At 54.6% G+C, this 12,237-nt stretch overlaps 1 protein-coding gene and 1 long non-coding RNA gene across 2 annotated transcripts in view; one reads left to right on the forward strand and one right to left on the reverse strand.

Moving 5' to 3' along the window:
- Positions 1-4,160, reverse strand: part of LOC110474635 (uncharacterized) — a 52,163-nt gene extending 48,003 nt beyond the window's left edge. Inside the window, exon 1 of the long non-coding RNA XR_002466124.3 lies at positions 3,974-4,160. This is a non-coding gene — a long non-coding RNA (uncharacterized LOC110474635). The remainder of the gene's footprint in view (positions 1-3,973) is intronic.
- A 3,348-nt stretch (positions 4,161-7,508) lies between these two features.
- Positions 7,509-10,501, forward strand: POU3F3 (POU class 3 homeobox 3). The gene has a single exon (XM_021538184.2). It carries the CDS (start codon positions 7,509-7,511, stop codon positions 8,826-8,828), a length of 1,320 nt encoding a protein of 439 aa, XP_021393859.1. The 3' UTR covers positions 8,829-10,501.
- Positions 10,502-12,237: the final 1,736 nt, after the last annotated feature.

A 12,237-nucleotide genomic window follows, 5' to 3' on the forward strand; every position in this document is an offset into this window, starting at 1 on the left:
GCCACGGCAGTCATGGAGCCGGCAACCCTGGCCAGACCGGACTCTTCCAAAAGACAGCCAGAAAAGTTTACTTTTGCCGAATTAACTTGTTGCTCGTTTTAGCGTCAGTTTTTCTCTTCGCTTGCGGTACCTAGTCTCCTGCTGCTGCTAACTGGTGCAGGCACACAGCAGAGGAGCTGTGATTCTAAATCCTGTTTTGTTTAAAATATAACGCAGGTTACGCTTGGAGGATTGAGGAAAGCCGGGGGGGGGGGTGGGGGGGGGGGGGGGGGGCGCGCAGAAGAAAGCTGGGGGAAATCCGCTCAATCCCGACCCCGGGATGATGAACTTTGCTGGGGTCTTTCAACTCCAAAACCCACCCGCTTCACAGGAGAGGAAAATGTTCACTAAACTGCAAATCTCAAGCAAGCGACCACGATTCTGAGGAGAATTGCGTTCTGGAAATATGTTTTACTAGTCTGGAATATTCCTAGAGCTCATTGCGCCAAAAGCGGTAGGTGGAAAGTTTTGTTATTGTAAATATCTCAACCATTTTACCTCACGGTCAATACACACAGAGACTTGACTCCGTTTTTCAAATGAAGACCCACGAACACTTTAAATGAAAAGTGTAATTTTTTGTAGGTCGTTTTCTGTCTTTGATTACTTTTCTCTCTCACTTTTTTTTTTTTTTCCTATGCATGTGTTAGGCTTTTAGGCGGGGAGTTCATCTTGCCAGGTTCTATCATATTTATGGGCTGTGTGATTTCCAGGATTCCAATTGGTCTTTCCTTATGGAGGCAAGAAATAAAACTTTCCTTGTAGCACGGAAACTGGTGGGGCTCCACCACGGGGGAACAAAGTGGCTTCAAACTCCCGCCCCCGTGGCCACTGCTGCCCACCCGTCCCTGGAGGACGCAGGTGCGTTTCAGGACGCTGCAGCCACGCGGGTCCACCCGTGCCCTGTGTCCTGCCAGGGAACGAGGGCGCGGGGGGTGAGAAGTAGCCGTGTTTGCGCGGGAATTCCACAAAAAAAAAAAGTAAATAAATAAATAAAACAAAACGAACCCGCCTCCCCATACTAGAAAAATCCCGAGAACTAAAAGCCACCAACTAAACTTCTCAGTTGCAATCACTCAGCGAGGGAAGCAGAGAGAGAAAAGGAGTAAAGGAAGACTGAGAGCAGGCGCGCTCGGGGAGGGACAGAGACCCGAGCTGTGTGGAGCTAAGCTGCGGTCGCTGTCGATGTTGTGTTTAGTTGAGGTTAATCTGCGAGTGTCCCGGACGCCGAAAACTTGTGCCGGGTGCGCGGCCGGTGCGGGCAGGGCAGGAGGCGGGGGGAGCCCGGCGTTAGCTCTATCGTTGGCTCCCGCACACAGATAAGTCAGGAAGGGACCGGGGGGAGGAGTGGCCAGTTGGAGGGGGAAAGGAGGGAAAAATTAAAAGAAAGAAAATTAAAAAAAGGAAAAGAAAACTAGCCATTTTTCCAGGTTTAATCCAGCGATTAAATATTAAATAATGTAAAAAACCCGAGTCGTTTTATTGCATCTCCAGAGGCTTAAGCGCCTTATTTGGCCAGAAAGAAAAAGCCCCGCGTGGCACCCCGAGCTGCGGTGCCCGTGCCTGTGTTTAATTACCGCTCTCACTCCCTTGCAGGCCTCGGCTCCGCTGGAGGCACCGCACCGCCTGGGACACTTTCGGGTGGCCCCTGAACCGGCAGCCCCCGCTGCTGTCCCCCCGCCCGCCGGCCCCGGGAGTTGCGGGGCGCTGTCCCGACGCGGGGTCTCCTGGCGGCGGGGAGCGCCGGTGTGCGGGGAGAGCCGGTGTGCGGACAGTGCCGGTGTGTGGGGAGAGCCGGTGTGCGGGCAGCGCTGGTGTGCGGGGAGAGCCGGTGTGCGGACAGTGCCGGTGTGTGGGGACAGCCGGTGTGCGGGGACAGCCGGTGTGCGGACAGTGCCGGTGTGCGGGGACAGCCGGTGTGCGGGGAGAGCCGGTGTGCGGGCAGCGCCGGTGTGCGGACAGTGCCGGTGTGCGGGGAGAGCCGGTGTGCGGGCAGCGCCGGTGTGCGGACAGTGCCGGTGTGCGGGGACAGCCGGTGTGCGGGGAGAGCCGGTGTGCGGGCAGCGCCGGTGTGCGGGCAGCGCCGGTGTGCGGGGACAGCCGGTGTGCGGGGTGTCCCGGTGTGCGGGGTGTCCCGGTGTGCGGGCAGCGCCGGTGTGCGGGGTGTCCCGACGGCGGGCAGCCCCGGTGTGCGGGCAGTGCCGGTGTGCGGGGTGTCCCGGTGTGCGGGTGTCCCGGTGTGCGGGGTGTCCCGGTGTGCGGGGCCGGCCCCACCGCCCCGCCGCCCTCAGCCCCCGCCCGCGCGCGGGGAGGGGGCGTCGCGGGGCGCCCCCTGGCGGCCGGCCGGCGCCAGGCGGAGCGCGCCCAAAGTTGATTTTGTTCAGCAAGCCGTATCGTATAAAATTAACGACAGCCAATAAAATTAGCTTACATGTTTCAACCGTAAAAGTCCAAAACAAAATAAAGCTAGTTTTAGTGAAGCTAAGAAGCTCTGCTCTGGCCCCGTTCTCTCTGGCTTGAACTGGGGTCCTTTTATCTAAAGCCCAGTGCACAAACATATAGCTTAATGTGACTAGTGTTCTTCCTTTTATTTCTTTCTCTATGGCAACCAATATGTTCTGCTCAGAAATGTTCCCCCATCAAGGAAACAAATGATCTTGAGGGAGCAGCTCTATACGGCATCTGTTCCGATGGAGCACACAGAGTTAACCCCAGTCAAAAGAGACGCTGGGCACGTCAACAAGAAGTGGAAAATGAGCGATTCTTCTCCCCCCCAAATTGAAACCTATACCTCCGTAGTTTTACAAGCCATTTTATTGATTTGGCGATCGACCGTTTCCAAAGAAGTAACTAATTCTAGGAAATTACAATGATCACCAGCTATTGTGTATCCAAAAGAGCAGCCCAGAGGTGGCAAGGAAAAAAAAAAATGCAAAAATCAGGGTAAAATTAAAATAATTTAAAGTCATATAATGGGATATTTAAGGTTCTGTAAAGTTTTCAGGAGCGGTATCTGGCCTGTTAATTTAATCCTACATTATTTATCACATTATTTATCACACTGACCCAAAAGCTATAGAAGAGTTTCAGATCATCAGACTACACCTCGCAATTGGATGGAATTCGGGGACAGCGGAGAGACAGGCAAGATTGTCAAGAGAGAGAAACAAAGTGAAATCTGGTCTGTAATCCTCCAGCCCCAATCTCCTTGGAGAATAAAATGAAGGGATGTCCTGGTTAGTTTTGATTGATTATACTCTTTCTGATGGACTTTCACTACAGAGCTCTAGATGTTGTGCTTAACCGTCTGTTCCCTAGTTACAATATTAACCCTGTGCGTGCACGCCGCTCCGCACCTTCCCCTGCCTCCCCCGCGCCTGTCCCTTCGCCGGCAGGTGCTCGGGTCACCGCGCCCCGGCTCGGCCCCGGCCCCTCTCCCGCCCGCTGCACCGGCCGGGCCCCCTCCCCGCCCGCCGGGCGACCCCCCCGCCCCCTGGAAGCCGCGTTTGAAAACAGCCCGCATCTCTGCCTCGCCTCCCCTTCACAAATCTGTAATATTTTCGAGAGCTTTCATCGCACCCCCCACGCCCCCCCCCCCCCCCCGCCCCGGCCCAGCCTCCCCGAGTCTTGGTGTTACAATAATTAACAGTGCCCAGAAAAGTGAAGTAGTAACCAGAAATACTTTCCAGCGCTGAAGAATTGCTTTGCTGCCTTGAGCTTTGGAATGAATCCATGCTTTTTATGTAATATTTCACTAAGGTGCTTTTTGTTGCTGGTGGGATTTTTTTTCCCTTTCTCTTTCCCATTTTTTTCCAGCCTGTTTCCTTCCAGGCAGTTGCCATGGGTTTCCCTGTCTTGTCCTAAGCTTTTGAAAATATATATCCAGAAGTCTTTAAAGAAAACAAAAGTAGATAAAAAAATGTAAAACACTTACCGATCAAACTCCCAGGATTTAGAGATTTTTTTTTTAATTTTTGATTTTAATAAGGTGACAGGGGGAAAAAAGCATGTTCTCAACTCCAGCGAAACGATCCATGTTAAGATTTTCCTTTGCACTGACTCCACTAAGCCCCGCTCTCCACTAGTCTATTATTTTCACCAAAATATATGAAAATTTATGCAAATGAAAATCAGCACTAACTGTTCTCCCCTTGTTATACTTTGGATTTTTTTCCAGACAAAACAATCTCACTCTGCAAGGGAGGGGGTGGGAAGAGTTGGGGAACGAAGTTGGTTGTTTGTTTTTGTTGGGATATTTTTTAAATAAAAGACCATACTCCAGCCTGAGCTTTATTTTTTGTTGTCTCTGTTATGAGGGTGTACGGTGGTTTGTTTTTTTTTTTTCTTTATTTTTGGGGGATTTCTCCACCCCCCACACCTTCCTTTTTTATTAAGAAAGTAGATCTGTTTGCAGAGGCGCTATCACGTTTCATCAGGCCACCTGAGACGGCTTTTGAAAGCGTGTACTGTGAAATTCATAGCAGTAATTTAGACAAAATCCTCACTGTATATTAATGAAAGACGGCCCCATGGCACCGTTCCTATCCTCCCCATTCAGTGTAAACAAAACCACGAGACTCACTCGGTTTTTGAGCTTGATCCAAGCAAAATCGGCTGGAAAGGAAAACATGGGGTTCTGGCACTGACTATTCAAACGTCTGCACCTGGAGATCTCAGATTTATTCAATGAAATCTGTGTTGGATCTTTTATATATATAAAAAGAAACCTTTGGAGGACGCATGGGAACAAATATATATACCTATATATATGCACATATATATATACACACATATATATACATATATATATATATACATATATACACATACATACATACATATATATATATATATATATATATATATATATATATATATATAAAATTATTATGTTTGGTGTTTAGTTACCAGCGCCCTTAAGATCCGTACGCTTCACTTGAATGTTTTTTCTAACCCGACCTGCCGTGGTACTTCGTGCCGTGCCAGCCGGGGGCTGGAGGGAGCCCCGAGCACCGGCTGCCGAGCGCGGCGGGAGCGGGACGGCATGGAGGGCGCTGCCAGCGGGACGCAGCTCACCGCCTCCCAGGGCCGGGTTATTCAGCGAGCGGAGGAGGGAGCGGGGCGGGCAGGGCCATGCGGGGGACGACGCTGCCCATTCCCGTGCCCGCACCGCGCGTTGTCTTCGCGCGGCCCCCGCCACCCGGGAGCGCGCGTGGGACGGCGCCGCGCGGCGAGGCGGTCACTGGCAGCGCCGTGTCCCCTCCGTGTCCGAGCGGTGTTATTGCACCGGCGGTCCCCGAGGAGCGTTCAATTTGCCCTTGTTTTTGTTGCCACTTTCTCTTTCTCCGTGGTTCACTGAGGTTGCCTGCGCGCAGTGTTTCCGCTCGGTCGCATCTCTCCCCCGCGCCCCCCGCCTTCCCCCGCCCCCCTTAACTCTTTCCGCTGGACGAGAAATAATACAGCGTTTCATGCCGCTGGGCTGGCTCCCTGCGAGCAGACCGCAGCGCGCAGGGCAAGCCCGGACGCCGGCTCCCCTTGCCACCTCCCCCGCCGACGGGGCGGCCCTTCTCCGGCGCTGCCGGGCCAGCCCCCCGGCGTGACGGCTGCGGACGGGCTGCCGGGGTCCGGGGCGCACCCCGGGGTGCGGGGACGGACAAAGGGAGGAGGGGGCGGGCGGGGGGCGGGTGCCTCAGGGGCTGAGCGCAGGGGGGGCCAGCTCCGAATGCCGGTACGGGCACTGCCGGTGGGAGAGAAGAGGGCGCGTGTGCCCGATGGTGACACCTTGGCACAAACGCCTTTCCGAATCCAGCCCAGTGCCGGCGTCGTTATTATTGTCGTTATTACTGCTGGTATTAATTATTACCGCTCGCACTCGCTCCTGCCCGAGCGGCGACGGCGGGAGAGCTCCGAGCGGTATGTCCGCCGGGCAGGAAGAGTTAAGAGGCGGAGGGAGGGAGGGAGGGAGGGAGGAGGAAGGAGGAAGGGGAGAGGGAGGAGGGATAGAAGCAAGGGGGGGCAACTTCCATCTCCGACGCCACTTCGCCTAAATTAAAAAGCAGCCAATCGGAACGGCCGGAAGGGGGGCCGCGCGGCCGGCGGCGCGCTGTCCGTCACGGGGCGCGCAGCCAATCGGCGGGGGCGGCGCGGCCGCGTCCTCGCGGCGGGGCCGGGCGCTCGCGGCGCGGGCGGCGGCGGGAGGGAGGGAGGGAGGGAGGGACTGACGGACGGACGGACGGACTGGAGCGGGGAGGGCGGGGGGCGGAGGGAGGAGGGAGGGCGCGGGCACGGCCCGAGAGAGGGAGGCGGGGAGAGGCGAGCGGCGGGACTCCGGCACCGCCAGTGCGCGCTGCCAGCCCGGCAGCCAACTTCCCCGCTGGAGTTAGTGTATAAAGGATACCATATATGCACACACACATACACACACCTCTCCACCAAGGCGCTCCTCCTCCGCCTCCTCCCTCGACCAACTGCTGGAATTAAAATAAAAAGCAAAACAAACACAACCAAAAAAAAAAAAAAAAAAGACAACAAACCAAGCGAGAGAGAGAGCGGGAGAGGGAAAGAAACAAATCGCGAGGTAACGACAAAATTCAACTTTTTAAATTTCTTTTTACTTTTTTTTTCCGACCGCCAAAAGGAAAGGTAGAGAGAAAAAAATGTCTTATCCAGAGCGTGACTCTAGCAAGAAGGCTCCGGCAGGACTCTTGTTTCAAAGGGGACAAAGTGCTTCAACAACAGCACAACTTTGAGAAATGCATCATCACCACCATCACCACCATCATCATCACAGGAAGTTTTCTTAGGACACCAACAAAACTTGCAATTAACAGAGCAAAAGGAGATCGAGGAACCGAGGAGAGAAAGACAGAGAGAGAGGCAGAAAAAAAGGAAAATATAACCACACACAAAGCCTTAAAGGAAGAAGAAAAGGAAAAGTTTCACTCTGAGAGGGGAAGGCTGAGAGGAGGAGATGTACTCCTAGGGGAGCGGAGGGGAGAAGGCACGGGGGCTTTTTGATCCCCCCCCCCCCCTTTTTTTTCGCTTTTTAGCCTTTGTTTGGTTTCCTCCCTGCGAGCAGCAAACCCGGGCGAGAAGAAGGCGGAGGAAAACTACATGTACAGCTAAATATTTCTCTTTTTTTGGAAAAAAAAAAAAAGAAAAGCTGAAAAAATATAAAAGGCGAAGAGAGAGCCGGTGACCGCAACGAGCGCGCCGCGGAGCGGAGGCAGGACGGCCGGCGGACGGGCGGAGGAGAGCGCGCAGCGGAGCGCTAGCAGGTGAACCCCGCGCCCCGGCGCCCCGGCGAGGCTGGGAAGGCGGCGGCGGCGGCGGCGGCGCGGGCGGCGGCCCCGGCAGCGGCCCCGGCAGCGCCGGGCAAGGGCGCTCGCGGCGGGCGCCCGGCAGCCGGCGGCGGCGGCGCAGCGGCGTCTGCGGCGCGGCGGGGGCGAGCGGCGGGCGGCGGGCGCGGGATGGCCGCGGCCACCTCTAACCCCTACCTCCCCGGCAACGGCATCCTGGCGGCCGGCTCCATCGTCCACGCGGACTCGGGCGGCGGCGGCGGCGGCGGCGGCGGCGGCATGCAGCCGGGGAGCGTGGCCGTCACCTCGGTGGCGGGCGGCTACCGCGGCGACCCGGCGGCCAAGATGGTCCAGAGCGACTTCATGCCGGGCGCCATGGCCGCCAGCAACGGCGGCCATATGCTGAGCCATGCCCACCAGTGGGTGACAGCCCTGCCCCACGCCGCCGCCGCCGCCGCCGCCGCCGCCGCCGCTGCCGCCGAAGCGGGCTCGCCCTGGTCCGGCAGCCCCGTGGGCATGACGGGCAGCCCCCAGCAGCCGCCGCCGCCGCCCGACGTCAAGGGCAGCGGCGGACGCGACGACCTGCACTCGGGCGCGGCGCTGCACCACCGGCCGCCCCACCTGGGCCCCCCGCACCAGGGGCACCCGGCGGCCTGGGGGGCGGCGGCGGCCGCCCACCTACCCTCCATGGCCGGCGGGCAGCAGCAGCAGCAGTCGCTCCTCTACTCGCAGCCCGGGGGTTTCACGGTGAACGGCATGTTGAGCCCCCCCCCCGGCGGTCAGAGCCTGGTGCACCCGGGGCTCGTGCGCGGCGAGACGCCGGAGCTGGGCGAGCACCCCGGGCATCACCACCACCACCACCACCAGCATCCCGGGCACCACCCGCCGCACCACGGCGGCGTCAACAGCCACGACCCGCACTCGGACGAGGACACGCCGACCTCCGACGACCTGGAGCAGTTCGCCAAGCAGTTCAAGCAGCGGCGGATTAAGCTGGGCTTCACCCAGGCCGACGTGGGGCTGGCGCTGGGCACCCTCTACGGCAACGTCTTCTCGCAGACCACCATCTGCCGCTTCGAGGCCCTGCAGCTCAGCTTCAAGAACATGTGCAAGCTGAAGCCTTTGTTGAACAAGTGGCTGGAGGAAGCCGACTCTTCCACGGGCAGTCCCACCAGCATCGACAAGATCGCCGCCCAGGGCAGGAAGAGGAAGAAGCGGACCTCCATCGAGGTGAGTGTCAAGGGGGCCTTGGAGAGCCACTTTCTGAAATGCCCCAAGCCCTCCGCCCAGGAGATTACGAACCTAGCGGACAGCCTGCAGCTGGAGAAGGAGGTGGTCAGGGTTTGGTTTTGCAATCGGAGGCAGAAAGAGAAACGGATGACCCCCCCGGGGATCCAGCAGCAGACCCCCGACGATGTCTACTCCCAGGTCGGCACCGTCAACTCCGACACGCCGCCCCCTCACCACGGACTGCAGACCAGCGTGCAGTGAGGGGCACCGCGGGCGGGCCGGGCAGCGCGGGGCAGCGCGGGCCAGGCCGGGCCGGGCACCGCCGCCGGCACCGCCACCGGCTCCGGCACCGCCGCGCACAGCCGCACGCTCACACAGACACACACGCGCGCACACACACACACACACACACACACACACGATCCAGGCTCGTTCAGACTGCTTGTGTTTATATATATATGGATATAAGCGTGCATCTATATATATATAAGATCGATACCAATAGGGAGCGGTGGAGAAGGTCGATCCGAGCGAGAGCGTTTAGACCGTGTTGGGAAAACGGGGTGGAGATGCATAATGCACCAAAACTGCAGATGTGCCGGGGGGTTGGTTGGTTGGTTGGTTGGTTGTGGGGAAAGGGCTTGGGGGGTGGGCTTGGGCTTTTTAAATTTTATTTTTGTTTTTATTTTTCTCCAAATTATCCCCTTCTCGCAGTAAGGAACACCACTGTCTGCGCTTCTTCTCTTCCCTCCTCCTCTCCCCGCCCCCCCCCCGTGCACTCTTCCCCCCATCCCCAAAAGGGCTCTCTTCTATGAATCACAGAAACTTTTTTTCTCCTTTCTCTCTCCCTCTTTTTAATTTTTTTTTTCAATGGGAGCAGTCAAAAAAGGGAAGCAGAAGAAAAATAATCTGGTTAATCAGAGGGTGCCTGCTGCATTCCAGCACCCTGTTTTTCTTGGCCAAACCGTAGAATTTTGGTGCAAGGCAGATATCCACTCTGAAAACATATATATCTATATATCTATATATTCTGCAAAATGAAAGGGTCCACTTTTTCCAGGAAAAAAAAAAATATGCACACAGCACTAAAAACAAGCAGGCTGAATAGGGAAGCAAATACATATATATATATTTATCTATATATATAGGTATAGCTGTAGAACAAAAATATGGAAATAAATGCCCGCACGCGGAGAAAACTGACCCTGAGGAGAAAGGGGGGAGGGACAGACGCCAGGGGGAGGGTGAGAGAAGGAGAGGTTGTTGGTCCCTAAAGTTCGAGCTCTGTAGAAGGACTTTGCATGAATTAAAGGAACCAGGGAAAGAAAGGGAAATAATTTAGGGCTGTCAAAGTCCTGTTCCTGACGGCTGCCAATCATCATGGAAGAGTCATAAAAAATCCACTGCTAATATTTTTTTTATTAATATTTTTATTTTTTATTTCTGGACTGATTCAGATAAAGGGATTTAGAAGGACTGAGCATCTGCAGCTGCACTTATCTGAACTTCTCCTCTCCTAAATCCGTTGCCAACTTTGATTGAATGGGTGCTGTGGATGTGATTATATAATACTGCCATTTCCAAGCAGTGTTTTTGGTAGGTTTTAATAAACAGACTTTTCAAAAAGACGGCAATATAGAATTGTTAGATCCGTTGTTGATCTAAAAAAAAAAATTTGCTTTATATTTTCATTAAATGACTTCTTTTAATATTTTATTCAGAATACCTATGAACTGCTGCAAAACGGTAATTTATTTTTTCCCCAGATCTTGTATTACGTGTTTTTTTCAGACGAGCACAAATCAAAATGAAATGAAAATATGGACAGTTGTTAGGTAATAAGGGTATCTTTTGATGTGATAATTTGATTGTAATTTAATTTGAGTAGTGATTCCGTAAGAGCTGATTGAGAAAATAAATTTGTTAGAATGAAATAGTCTGTGTCTGATGCATAAACACTGTGTCGAAAAACAAACAAACAAAAAGTTCTCTGAAGGGACATACTGCTAAAGTGAGAGAAATACCGAGGGTCCGACCTGCCGGCTGCACGGCCCGTGCTCCCCGGCAGTGCCCCCGCCTCACCCTTGCTGCTGCTCGCCCGGCGCGGGGCTCTCCCCCTGCCCGCCTGTCCGCCGAGCCCGAGTGTCCGCGGTCCCTTCCATCAGCCCCGGGGACCCTGTGTCACCGGGAAGAACGGCGAGATGGGAGCTCAGCAAACGCCACCTTCTCCCCGAAAGGGCTGTGGCGCCTCGGTTTAGGCTGGCACTCGGACGCGGGCGGTACCTGAGCGCGTCCTCAGGTCCCGCGTGGCCGGTGCTAAGAGGGATGTTTCCAAAAGTTCAGTCTTGTTTCCTCTCTTTCCAAACTGAGGCTAGACGGAGGTGGGGGGGGGGGGGGGGTTGCGGGGTGGGGGGCAATGAGGGAGAAGGGGGGGCTGAGCTATAATTTATTTTGACTAATTTTATGTATGTATTAATATTTGTATTTAATTTATCTTTATAATTTAAAGGAAATTATTTTTTATATTTTTATTTTGATCGAATATATAGAATATTACTTTCAACATCCCACGTGCGGTCTGCCTAGTTCACCGTTTCTGTTGTTGCTGTTGCTGTGGCTGTTGTTGTTGTTTTAAGGTTTTTCTATGGGGTGTGAAGTGGTGTAGTCTAGTTTTCTCCTCCACTTTGCCATAGCGCTGCCATGCCTTCTTTGCAAACACTCGCGAGTGTCAGTAACGTTGGAGATGCCAATGGATGCACTAGCTGACCTGTCATATTTATCCACTAGAATTTATTGCAATGTAGGGACAAGTGAATGACCACCTCAACTGTCTTCATTTTGCAGCGGGGAGGTTGTGGGAAGTAGAGAGCTGCAAGCTGCATCTAATGCATCCACTCGCCCCCATTGATAGTCTGCTGGAGAATAAGATTTTCTTTTATGATCCAGCTCGTCTGTGGCTCCTTCACCTTCCTCTTCCTCCCCTCCTCTGCGCCCCCTCCCTCCTGCCTTGCTTCTCTACGTGCTGTTGAGGCAGGGGTTAACCCCCCAGAAAACTGCTGTAGGAACAACAAGCATTTCTTCCTTTCAGATAGGCCCTGTGTAAGTCCATAAATCAAAGCCAACCTGGGAGCCGCGCACCGGGATGCATTATTTTAACACCAGCTCGTAGTAAATATCACCGTCCGTTTGATTTGTGAAATCCGAAAGGCCCTACTGACAACGGAGGAAATAAGAGGGGGGGGGCGGGGGGGTGGGGGGAAGAAGCCAACCCAACAAAGGGAAAGAGAACCCGAAAGGGTAAAGGACGCTATTTCTTTTGTTCGTTTTAGCAGAAGCTGCTGGCTGATTTTGCAGCTGGGGAGGGAAGAAGGTCCGGGCGGGGGCCAGCGTGCAGGCGGCCCGGCCGGGCTCCCCTCCCGGGGCCGGGTACCACTGACACGTGAGGTGGGATCCTGTTTTCACACACGAAGGGGAGCAGTTGTATTAGCCGCGGAGAAAGTCTATTTAAATTTCGGAGCGGTATTTGGTTACTCGATTTGGATGGCAACAAAGAGCTAACGTTAGGCTTCACGCTGGTTTCTATTAAAAGGCAACCTTTGCGGGTTGCTGCCTCCGAAAAGCTGGGGGTTAGGCTGGAGGAGTAACGTGTGGTCGGAAGGACCGGCAAAAT

This window comes from Lonchura striata, chromosome 2 (assembly GCF_046129695.1).
Source record: "Lonchura striata isolate bLonStr1 chromosome 2, bLonStr1.mat, whole genome shotgun sequence".
Classification (NCBI taxonomy): Eukaryota; Metazoa; Chordata; class Aves; order Passeriformes; family Estrildidae; genus Lonchura; species Lonchura striata.

Excerpts from the sequence above, each read along its gene's own strand:
- POU3F3 (XM_021538184.2), top strand. The coding sequence starts at position 7,509 with ATGGCCGCGGCCACCTCTAACCCCTACCTCCCCGGCAACGGCATCCTG.